This window comes from Podarcis bocagei (genome assembly GCF_964188305.1).
Source record: "Podarcis bocagei genome assembly, chromosome: 9".
Lineage (NCBI taxonomy): Eukaryota > Metazoa > Chordata > Lepidosauria > Squamata > Lacertidae > Podarcis > Podarcis bocagei.
In genome coordinates this window covers 47,088,803-47,101,095 of record NC_138134.1, presented here as the reverse complement: position 1 = coordinate 47,101,095, position 12,293 = coordinate 47,088,803, and the positions used below count along the sequence as shown (strand labels likewise).

General features: G+C 48.8%; 1 protein-coding gene across 1 annotated transcript; it reads right to left on the bottom strand.

Annotated features, from left to right (window-relative positions):
• Positions 1-536: 536 nt before the first annotated feature.
• LOC308595285 (uncharacterized protein) lies at positions 537-7,095 on the bottom strand. The gene is made up of 2 exons (XM_081209267.1): positions 6,892-7,095; positions 537-5,498 (listed from the first exon to the last, which is right to left on the bottom strand). Exons 1-2 carry the CDS (start codon positions 7,031-7,033, stop codon positions 3,973-3,975), a joined length of 1,668 nt encoding a protein of 555 aa, XP_081065393.1. The 5' UTR covers positions 7,034-7,095; the 3' UTR covers positions 537-3,972.
• Positions 7,096-12,293: the final 5,198 nt, after the last annotated feature.

Below are 12,293 nucleotides of genomic sequence, written 5' to 3'. Positions count from 1 at the left end.
TGAAGCGTTCTTAACCAGAGGCACACATTTCCTACATAGGCTTTCCGTGGCCCCAGAAATGGATTATGCTCATATCCCGAGGCAAAGTTCACAACCCGGAGCACTTCTGGGTTTGTGGCGTTTATAACCTGAAGCATTCGTAAGTAGGACGGTTCGTAACCCGAGGTACCACTGTATCTCAATATCTGAAAAAAACTCACTTATTCTTTACACGTTTCCAGGGGTAAAGCCAAACCGATGGACTTTGCAGCTACATGGTAGTTGCTCATGACTTATGTCAAAAGACAAGCCTGTGGCTGACAAGTTCCTGCAAAGTATTTTTTTTTCTGGATTTGATGGTATTCTAGGACTTATTGGCTGCTTCATTGTGCTTGCAGGAAATCATGATCTTATTATCTGCAGCATTATTTTCATTTGCGTGTTGAGTCCCACAAGCCACCCCCCTTCCAAAAAAGTCACACATCACACTAATTTTTTGTTTAAGGTTATTGGCATAAATTTTGGCCACAACTTTATTCCAATACAAAAAATGTGAGTGGTTGCTTAGGCATTGGTTATGACTATCTGTCCTTGCCCAGGGACAGGGCTGGCACTTCCGGATTCCAGCGGAAGCCAGCCTGGGAAACAAGTATTGGGGAGAATATGAAGCTGGGTACCAGTCCATCACTTCTCACCCTCATGTTCCGGTGGGGCTTGCACGGCCCAAGTCCGACTCCGGGGACAAGGACGAAAAGAATGGCAAGCCCCTGGATTCCTTTAACGGAATTCGCTTTTTCGCACACCATTGGAGGGGTAGGCACTTACCCCTCCACCAACCATTTTAACCAATGCCTAACCGCCATGGAGCCTTAAGCTCCCCGCCAAACCACTCACAGCCCCAGCCAAGACCTCAGCTTAGCCACCACCGCACCTAGCCAAGCCTCATTTCCCAAAGCAGAAAGGTGCACGCCATCCTCCCTGTAAAATGATTCAGCCTGGAACTGAATTCCAGGATGAGAAATAACATCACCACCCAGCTCCAAAACCTTTTTGGCCACAGCAGAATTGACACGTTTCCTGGCCCTGTCAGTGGCAATTGGGCAACGACTACCTTTCCATACACGTCGTTGCAAGAGCTTTGACCAAAAAATTTTTGCTGACGGCACCAATGACCGTAGCACCTCAAGGTCACCCATTATTGCGGCACGTAACGACAAACAGTCCATGGAAACCAGGTCGTTTTCTCCCAGCTGTACCACAATAGCCGTGGGCGGCCCTTCCATAAGTAACTGCCTCCGGATCAGCGGCAGGAACTCCGGCCAGCACATTCCACGTCTGGATAGCCACGATATGCGCACGTGTGGCGGAAGGCCGAGCCCTGGACCCAATCCGGACTGCCTGGCTCCGACACCAGCCCAATGCACGATGCTGTGCCCCACCAGCCAGATGCGAACGGCCGCCAAACCTGGGTAAACAAGTAAAATATGTAAGAATACCAAATTGTTACCGTACATAGCCCTTGAACGCGTCTGATTTCCAGTGACCCAATTCCTTTATTCTGCTGGCAGACAGGCCCCAGTGCGCTGCTGTCGTGGCTGCCCCGATCCTAAAGGAATGTGGGGCGAAACCATCAGCTGAATCCCCACCAGCCTTAATCGCTTTTCGCATTACCATTGCGAACTGGTGTCTAGACAGGGGCAACCCATTCTCATGCCGCAAAAGAGGACCATCCCCTGGGGAACGAACAGCCAGGTATCTTCTGACATCTTTTACCGGGCAAGGGCCCGCCTCCCCTGTGGCAGGGAGACGAAGAAGGGCCCCCCTACCCCTCTGATCCGTTTTTGAGCTCCTGATAGTGAGCCTCAACTCTGATGGGGATAACTGCGCATCCTGGAGCAACAGACCCCTGGAGCGACCATCCGCATGTGCCTCCAACACGAGCTCACCCACCCTTAAAGCTCCAAAGAAAGCCATAGAGAACGCTGCTGAAAAAAGGCGAGCCTCATACCCGGACCAGCATACATGCCGCAAGGCTTTGCGCATCCTGCACAGCAAATCGAATGAAATTGGGCGCCGGGTAGCTGGCTGGGGAGGACAAAGCCTACCCCATCCTTCCAGGGCCTTACGCACTACAAACTTCGCGCAAGGGTCCTTGTCAAAATATGATTTACAGAAAAAGGCTATTGCCGCTGCCTGGATCCTAATTGTCTTAGCTGCACGTCCCAACCGGAACAGGTGCGCCAAATATTCCAGCACCTGAGAAGTAGAGGGTGAGACCCTCAGTTCAACCCTGGCTGACTGATGTGTAAAGGCCAAAAAATCAGTCCAAGCTTTTGTGTACGACCTGAGGGTAGAAGGGGAAATAGAAGCCGCTACTCCCTGAAAAACTAATTGCTGCCAAGGTTCCAGAGATGATCCGGGAAATATTCCGGAAGTTTCCGGGCCTCTGGAACCAGAAGTCTGAACCGCTCCATCTGAAAACGGGACAGAGCATCAGCAATTTCGTTAGACACCCCAGGTATGAAACGTGCAGAAAACACTATATTATAACGTAAACAATGTAAAACAAAGGCCCGCAAAAGGGCTGACACCCTGGGAGAGCGTGAAGACAGTTTGGCCAGCACGTTCACCACCGCCTGGTTATCGGTCCAGAAGCAAACACGACGGTCCCTGAACTCATCGACCCACAAGTGCACTGCCACTGCAATGGGGGAAAACTCAAGAAAAGTTAGGTCCCGTGTAATTGCCTCACCCTGCCAAGCAGGCGGCCAACGCATGGCGCACCATCTGCCTTTCCAATACAACCCAAAACCCAGGGAACCTGCAGCATCTGATTGCACTTGGAAGTCATTATGCAAGTTCAACGTGTCTTGCCATAATGACACTCCATTGAATTCCCTTAGGAATTCCAGCCAAATGCCAAGATCGGCCTTCACCCCACTGGAGAGCCTAACCCGATGATGTGGTGCCTTCAGCCCCACGGTGAGTCGAGCCAGGCGTGAACAGAAAGGGCGCCCAGGCGCCACCACCCTGCACGCGAAATTTAGGTGACCTAAAAGCGACTGGAGTTGCAATAGCGACACCTTCCTCAACGGGAGCAATTCCTCTATAACTTTCTTCAAAGCAACCAGCTTATCCTTTGGCAAGCTGGAAGTCTGGGACACTGTATCCAGCAGGATACCCAAATATGTAAGCCGGGTCGAAGGACCCTCAGTCTTCTCCGCTGCAAGTGGAACCCCCAATTCCTGCGTAAGGTCAGCAAAGGCCTGCAGCAGCACCGAGCAATTGCCGGTGTCGCGAGCCGAGGCCAATAAAAAATCATCCAGATAATGAGTGACTCCGCCCAGTCCGGTTTTCTGTTTGACGGCCCACTCCAAAAAGGTGCTGAAAGATTCAAAGGCAGCACACGCTATTGAACAGCCCATAGGCATGGCTTTGTCAAAGTAATATTTGCCCTCAAACTGGAAACCCAGGAGCCAAAAATCCTCCGGATGAATTGGCAGTAAACGAAAAGCCGATTCAATATCGCATTTTGCCAATAAAGCAGCCTGGCCGAATTTCCGAATCATTTTGATTGTGTGATCAAGCGAGGCATACTTTACAGAGCAAAGCTCCGGAGGAATAACATCGTTGACTGAAGTACCCCTAGGATGCGATAAATTATGAATCAAACGAAATTCACCTGGGGCTTTCTTTGGCACGATACCCAATGGGGATACATGCAAATTACTGAAAGGGGGGACACTAAAAGGGCCAGCCATACGATGCTTAGCCACCTCCTTTGCAATCTTTTTTCTGGCAATTTCAGGTAGCTCACGAACTGATTTCTGATTAGAAGGATTCCGTGCCACGGGAGACATGGCTACTGGAATCCGAAAGCCCAAAGAAAAACCATCACTTAAAAAACGCGCAGCCTCCTTATTGGGATAAGACTGCAACCAAACTTGAAGGGCCGGCAGGCGTACAGGGGTATGAGCCAAGGCGGTCAAAACTCTATTTGCCTGTTCCTGAGGTTGAGGGGAGTGGGGCTGACTTAGGGGGTTGCTGAGAACCCCCTCTTCCCCCACGAAAGGGCCGCCGACCACTGAAACAAGAGGTAGCCGGATGCGACCCATTGCACTTTTCGCACACGTGAGCAAATCTGCACGTTGTTCGCTGACAGGAGCCCTTATTAAAATCCCAGCAGAGCAGACGACGGCCAGGTCTAAGAGCCGCAAACTTAGATTTTTGCTGATCCGGCGCCTTTTTATCAATTAGCGGGGCCACGTAAGTGGTCCACACATCAAGATCTTTTCGATCCCAGCGTGCCGAAGGGATCTTGGCAGCACGGCGCCTGAAATTTTCGTCATATTTTATCGCAGCTTTTTCTCCAGCCTTACTGAATGCGGAGCGCACCGTGGTTAGATAAACCATCAAATGCAGGGATCTCCGCGGGTAAGCTGCCATAACTACACCAGCAAAGACCTGGAAACAATCGAGCCAACGTTCGAAAGTCCTGTCTGCGCCAGCGATCCCAGGGCGTTTCCTGGAGGAAGAACTTCCCTTCTCCTGATCTTCCGAAGGTGGGATCAATTTAAACATGTCTACATAGCGACCATTTAAAATCCTGGATCGCAGCTTTGTTGACAAATGCGAGCCTGGTATGATGTCCCTGGCAGAATTGGTTGAGACTTTAACGTCGGGAACCAACACGCCATCCCTACACTCCTGTACTGCCCCGTATCTTGCCCTGTGAGTGTTGGCCCTTCGTTCCCAAGCCCACTTCGGGAGCCCCGAAGCCGATTCGCCAAAACCCCAATAAAGTTCCATGTGATTGCCCTCATCATCAGAACTAGAAGAGGATGTACCCGAGTAGGAAGACGACGAATCATCCCTCCTCCGTTTAGCGCGCCTCCGGGATGACCTCCTGTGACGACGCTTCCTTCCCGAAGACTTCCTGGCAGGAACTGGAAGGCTGTCCTCAATGGAAGACTCGGATTCAGGATTTTCCTGGGATGGGGCTGAAACAGACTGCAAAGAGACCACACGTGAGAGACCAGAACCCGAGGCCGGCCCCGCAGAAGGTTGGGAGGGCGTACGCCGGCGAGTGGAAACAGCCAAAGGGCCACTTTTTGCTGAGGCCCTCCTGGTGGAACGGCCTGACCTCCGTGACCGGCCCCGGACTGCAGGTAAGTCAGGGGGTTGGGTTAACTGTGGGTTTGCAATCAAACTCCGCAATGATGACCCATCTCCCCCATCTTCGCTAGATGATGGTGACCCTGGAGGAGACGCCCTTGCTGCAGGAGGCGGCCTTCGGGACGTAGATGGTTGAGCAGAACAATGCTGCAGAAAACCATCCATTTCAGCTGCGAAGCGTGAAAGGGCCGCCGGATCACCGGCCATACTTGCCACCAAGGATTGCACCCGCCCTGTTGGTTGGACCGAAGTGGGCGAGCGGAGCGCCTGGGATGGGCCTCTAATAGGCCTTTTTGAGGTGGTGGCAGGTCCCGGGCGAGCAGATACCTTCTTTGGAGCCATACCTGCTAGTTGGGAATAAATCACAATCAAATAACTCTGCACTATAACCACAGTCAATAAACGGCTATCAAACTTTATTAAATTAACTGCTGCTGGCCACGCACCATCAAACGCAACACCTCAATGGCAGATCAGCACGTTCCAAGGAATAAATTAAAATTGGAATGTCAGCAACTTCAAGGAGAAAATAAACTAAAACAATTAAATCGAAACAGAAAACCAAATAAAATTAAAATTAATTAATATTAAAATAAACAAACTATAAAACCAATTAATAAGTAAAATAAATTCGAGTTAAATGAACTATAAATTAGAATAAATTATGCTAAAAGAAACCAAAATAAATAATAGACCAAGAATGAAATGCCAAGCTTTTAACTGAGTTAACTGTCTTACAAGCTAGCAGTCTAACTATCCGGCAATCAACTTAGCTATGAATAGATTGGCCTCTTTAAGCAAATATATTGAGCAACTTTGCACCTGCTAAGGCCCGCCAGCAGGGGGCCCCCTCACTGTACAGGCCCAAATAGCTGGGTCAGCCAAGCAATCAATGAAAGGAGGCGCAGTACCGGGTCTTGCCACTGGGGGAGCCCAAGCGCAGCCCAGGCGCAGTTACAGCAAAAGGCCACAAGAGGGGTTAGGCAGCAGCAAAGCGCCGGCAGGCACCCACCAAGCCGCGCCGCGCGCAAAACAAAATGGAGGGCCTCCTCCTGATTGCGCAGCAGATTTCCTTCGCTGGAAGGCAAGGCCGTGCCGGCAGGGCCAGGGGGCCCAGAGCAGGCCGCTGCGCGCTGCGGAGGAGCGCGCAGCGAAGACGCACCAAGAGGCTCCCAGTAGGTAGCAGGGAAAGTGCCCGCTGCGCCGACGCCAAGCGGGCCAGCCGAACGCACCGGGAAGGAGCGGGATGGCGGCAACGGCCTCCTCGCCGCGCCGCGTCTCAGCGAGCACCCCCCACGGACGCAGGGAGCCCACCAGGTAAGCGATCCCCCTGCGCGCTGATGAGGGGGAGGGGGGTGGGGGGGCGGCCGCGCCTCGCGGCTGCAGCCGCGAAGCTACCCAAGGGATGCGGGGTGCTCCCGCGGCCTGGATAGGAGGGCTGCGACCTCTCCTCCGTTAATTCTCAGGCCGAGGGTGCCCGGGCCCGGAGCGACCAGGAGGCAGTGCCTCCCAGGGCCGGGGGGGGAAACCCCACCCTCAACCAAGCTCCCTTCCCCCCCGGGAAAATAAAATTAAAAATTCAGATAATATTAAATTAAAATTGGACAGAAGGGTATTTAAGCAGGGAAGGGAAGGCAAAAGGGACAGAGGGAGAAGAAGGGAAAATGCAGGCAAGGGCAGAGGGGCCTAAGGGGCAAGCGAAGAGTGAATAAAATCTAGCAGGGCCTCGTATACAACCGTCTCCAGATGCAAACTGCTCCTTGATCCGGTGCAAAAAGGCCAAGAGGACGACCCACGTTGGGCGTCCTATATTTATAGCCTCTGACCCCTCCTTCCAAAATAGCAACATCCAAAACTCCCCAGTAACCAAATTAACCATTAAAGTCCCGGTTTAGCCAAACTGCCATTCACACATGGTGGCTTGCATTCCCAACCGCAACACGTGCTCTCAGTCAGGGAGAACACGCTCTCTCTGCAATAACCATTTCCCCACTCTACATCATTTTTTTCTTAAGTTGTTGAACATATGTGTCAGGGCTGCCACTCAGTCCCAGCTCACATAGGACCACGCTAGCCAGCGTTCAGGTTAAAAGAGTCTTTATTGGATTACAGGTTCCATTTCCAAACTGCAATGTGCAGCCCTACTTCTTCTAGGTCAGACCGGCGAAGACCCGTCTGAGTCTCCGCCTCTAGCACACCAGCTTAATACCCTAGCCTTGCTCCACCTCCTGCGCCTTTCCTTCCGTCTCTGGGTCCTTCTGCCCCCCGGGGTCTCTTCTTTCCTACTCTCTTCTGACGCGGACCCCCCTGACCCTTCCGCCTCCTTGCGGCGGGCTTTGGGACCTGGCTCACTCTCTGGGCTGCTTACTGCGCCAGCTTCCGCTACATTTGAACTTGGCGCGCGCGCCCAACTCTCCACCTTCCTCTTGATCGTTTCGTCGCTCCCCGAGGTGGGCGTGACTACTCCTGACTCATGCCCTCCCTCCTTCTGAAAGCCTCCGGAACCCGATATCTGGTCCCCTTCCTCCCCGCTGCTCCCGGCTGGGTACGTGGGTCCCGATCTCCAACTGCTGCTCTCTGATCCCTCTCTGGACCCTTCTTCCTGGGGTGTCCCCCTGTTTTCCCCCCTTGCTCTGACCGCTGGCGCTCCCTTCTGGGAATCCTCGGACTCACTGGATAAGCTCGGCGATCTCGGTTCGTCATCCCCACTCATCTTTCCTTCGTATTCCTCCCCCTCGCTCTCTGTCTCCTCCCTTCTCTGCGTCTCTGCTCCTGAACCCCTGACAATATGATATCAAACAGGCAAGCTATTGTTTGCTTCTGTATCTCACAAACATTTGTATTGTTATATGTAACAAAATAAAGATTTAAAAAACAAAACAAAACAAATAACTTCTGCCAAGGCAGTGTATTTTCCCCAATATGCACTTGGCTTCATAACTCTGAATAGTCATTTTGGGGGGAGGGTTTGAGAGTTGAGGCATTGATTCGTGCAAAGAATTGTTGTGGGATCCTTTAATTGCGCGTTGTGAATGCAGAAAGTGGAAGCGTAATTGAAAGTGGCCACTGGGCAGCTTTCACCTATGTGGTTGGCATTTATTCAGCAGATCACCTCAGGACTTCCTGATCTTCCCATTCAGAACAGATTTTTAAAAATGGATACATTTTTTTTTTTTGCTGTATTTTCCCTTTCCACGGAGCAGGCATTAGCATAGTTTGCTTGTAAATTGAGCATGCTTTCTTTCTCCTCCCAGCGCATTGCTCGGCTTCCAAAGTAGAAACACGTCACCACTTTTGCATGAAAATTGTCTAAAAATATCCCAACGGGCAACATGTACCAAGTTCCAGCTATCCATATACTTGCAACGGCAAAGAGTATATAAGTGGTGACATGGCTCGGGCAGCAGTTGTGCCTTTAAGGCATCCTCTTAACTCAGGAGCTGCTGTTGTGACAGGCTCTATCCTAAAGGAGCTTAGCTATAAAATGTTATCATACATCTCAGTTTGCAGGAGAGTGCCTAAGCCACAACAGAAGAGAGCCGTTTTTAGAGTGCATAACAGATATTATATATTTTTTACAAAAACAGGGGGTCACAGTGGTTTCTCCTTCCACAGAGCAAGGCTGGCCAGCCCTGCCTTTGCAATACATGGGGGAAAGAATGTGCTGCCGATTCAACTGTCAATCATTCAATCTCCCTTCTTCCCCAGGAGACCTGATCACAACTTGTTCAGTCCCGAGTAATCCCAGTTCTGAAGCTTAAGGATATGTAGAGAGACAGGCATAAAAAGGAGTCAGCGTAGTGATGGAGCTGCATCCCCACACAGGCAATTCTCTCTCCTCTGCTGTCAAACATACCTAGTCCTCTCTCCTTGGATAGGGCCAAGGAAACTATTTGGATACATTTGCAGCTGAAGATGACTGTGCACAGTGCCGATCAGCTTCTAAGTTGTAACAGCAGAAACCCTACCTCCCAGGAGCATGTTTTTCAGCCTTTTAAAGCTCAATTCTGTTTTTATTCCTCAAGCCTCACCCCCAAAGATAAGGCAATGAAAGAACTCCATTGCAGGCATGAGTTGCGGTTTGAAAAATAAGGGAGAGCCGGTGCTTCAAGAATTGCCCCATAGCCAATCTGACATGGAGCTGGAGTGGCATTGTGTCCTACCTTACAGAATACAGTTCTCTTTGATAATCAGTCTTTGATTTGATGGGCTATCCTGGTTAAAAGATGAAGAGCCTTAAAAAGGGAGAGTAGGACCTTGAAGTGGCCTAACAATCAATAGCAGACTGAGTAGGCATGAGGGATGTGCAAATCTATCCATTTCAGTTTCTTATCTTCCCAGTCTTTAATTCTCCACTTTTCCACATCAGTTTGCATTCTTTTTTTAAAAAAGAAACATCAGGATTTGAGTGCAAGTCTCTCATAATATGCACATGCTTGTGTGCAATTTTCACTGACATATGCCTTTTTAGGGACGCGGGTGGCGCTGTGATGTAAACCACTGAGCCTTAGGGTGAGCTCCCGTTGCTCGGTCCCAGCTCCTGCCAACCTAGCAGTTCGAAAGCATGTCAAAGTGCAAGTAGATAAATAGGTACCACTCCAGTGGGAAGGTAAACGGTGTTTCCATGTGCTGCTCTGGTCTCGGTGTTCCGTTGCACCAGAAGCGGCTTAGTCATGCTGGCCGCATGACCTGGAAAAACTGTCTGTGGACAAACATCGGCTCCCTCAGCCAGTAAAGCGAGATGAGAGCCAGAGTTGTTCTCGACTGGACTTAACTGTCAGGGGTCCTTTACCTTTTTATTCCTTTTTATGCACAGTTTATTCTAGGGTATGCATTTTTGTGCACATCATTTAGCTGAAGAACTAAATAAGGTGCAAATGAGGTGAGTTTGCCTTTAAATGCAAGCGGCACTGAATTTCTTCGCCTTCCGTAGCAGGCATGCTGGCCATCTGAGGACAATCTTCACTATAATGGGATAACATTTTTAAATGTGCATCTATACATAGAAATTACCATATGCACATTTTATGTAAACCCATGTTTTCTTTTGTCCTCCTTTATGCTGATGTATTTTCTTTTGTTTTGGTGATACACAAGCAGCCGCCCTGTGTGGAGTTATTTCTTTATTGCTCTGCTGTACATTATTTTTGTAGCTGTTTGTTCTTGAACAGTTGTTTTCATGATTGCGGCTACTTTGGACATCTTTTCTTTTTGTGCACAGAAGTGGGAGAAACATATTGCAAATAAATAAAGCTATTATTTTATTTCTTCTATTAATAACGAACAGCAATGGCATTTTATAATCCAGCTGTATCCTGCTATTAACTGTATATGCACATTTTGAGGAATACATCTTTCCAGCTCCATGGGCCACAACAATCCATGTCAACTAAAATTGCTGCTGTCTCCTAACAAAACAAGAGCAAGAAATGTTTCCAAACTATAACTGCCTGTGCTTTTGTCTATTTAAATAATAAACCATTATCTCTTTTTGCTATTTAAAAGAACACCATTAGTAGATCTGCTCTTTTGAGTGGATTGAAAAATAAGGAATCAGAAAATGATGCTTGAAAAATAATAGGTAAAGGTATCCCTACTGTAATTCCTGGACAATATAGCATCAGTATAAATATGACAGGACTGGGCAATCTAGATATTGGCTGTTTGAATCTGTGTTGCTAAAATCATGGAATGGTGTCTTCTTAGCTTATCTTCTCCCCAAGTTCTATTCAATTATTTCTTGTTATATGTTAGCTATAAGAATATACTGGCTACACAGGATATTTCCAGCATGGTATTGTTACTAGAGGGTCAAATTAGGATTGGGGTGATCCACATTCAGTCCAGGAATAACGTGAGTTGTAGACCAACAATATCTGAAGGACAACAGCTCCCATAACTGTTGTAGGTGGATAGCAAAGTACAATAACTCTTTGGTTTGCAAAGATCTTTAATCTCACCACCGTGCCAATTTGCCATGAAGATGAGGAAGGGATCAACTTGGGCAAGAGCCCTAGAGATGTGTGGATGGGATTAAATACATTTTACATGAGTCCTACATGGGCCATGTGGTTTACCGTGTACCTAATTACTACCAGCCAAACATTTCCTTGGAACAATAACATATAAGTAAGTCCATTGTTCGTACTTATGTTTCTATGATATGCTCTATTTGTTGTGTGTGCATATATACACAAACACACACGTATCTCGCCAATGCTTGCTCTGCTCTTCTACAACACCAGTTGCCTATGGGAAGCCTGAAATCAAGGTCTGAGTGCAACTTCACTCTCCCTGCTTGTGCATTCAGAAGCATTGCTGCCTTCATCTGTGGAGGCAGTGTATAGCCATCATTCCTAGTAGCCACTGATAGCCTTATTCTCCATGAAATTGTCCAATCTTCTTTGAGAGCCATCCAAGTTGGTGGCCATCATTGACTAATGCATGTTCAGTCTGCTAATGGTTGCTAGGCTATTTCAAGGCTTTACTGTCCCCTTTTGAGGCTCTTCATTTTTCAACCAGATTTGGACAGGATAGCCTATGGGTAGGCAAACTAAGGCCCAGGGCCCGGATCCAGCCCAATTGCCTTCTAAATCCGGCCCCTGGGCAGTCTGGGAATCAGCGTGTTTTTACATGAGTAGAATGTGTCCTTTTATTTAAAATGCATCTCCTGGGTTATTTGTGGAGCCTGCCTGGTGTTTCTACATGAGTAGAATGTGTGCTTTTGTTTAAAATGCATCTCTGGGTTATTTGTGGGGCATAGGAATTAGTTCATTTCCCCCAAAAAATATAGTCCAGCCCTCCACAAGGTCTGAGGGACAGTGGACCTGCCCTCTGCTGAAAAAGTGTGCTGACCCCTGGCCCATCAAATCAACAACTGCTTACCAAAGTGCACTGTCTTCCATAAGGCAGGACACAAAGCCACTCTAACTCCATATCAGATCTGCCTAGGGGCAATTTTCTGCATGCAAGTCATGTGCTCTGCCACTGAGCCATAACCGTTCTTCATACAATGGCTCTCCCTTCATTATTTTTCAAAGTGCAACTCATGCATGCAATTGATTATGAGTCCTTTCATTGCCTTATTTTGGGGGTTGAGGCTGGAGAAAGTGCAAACAAGGCAGGCTCACCTTTAAATG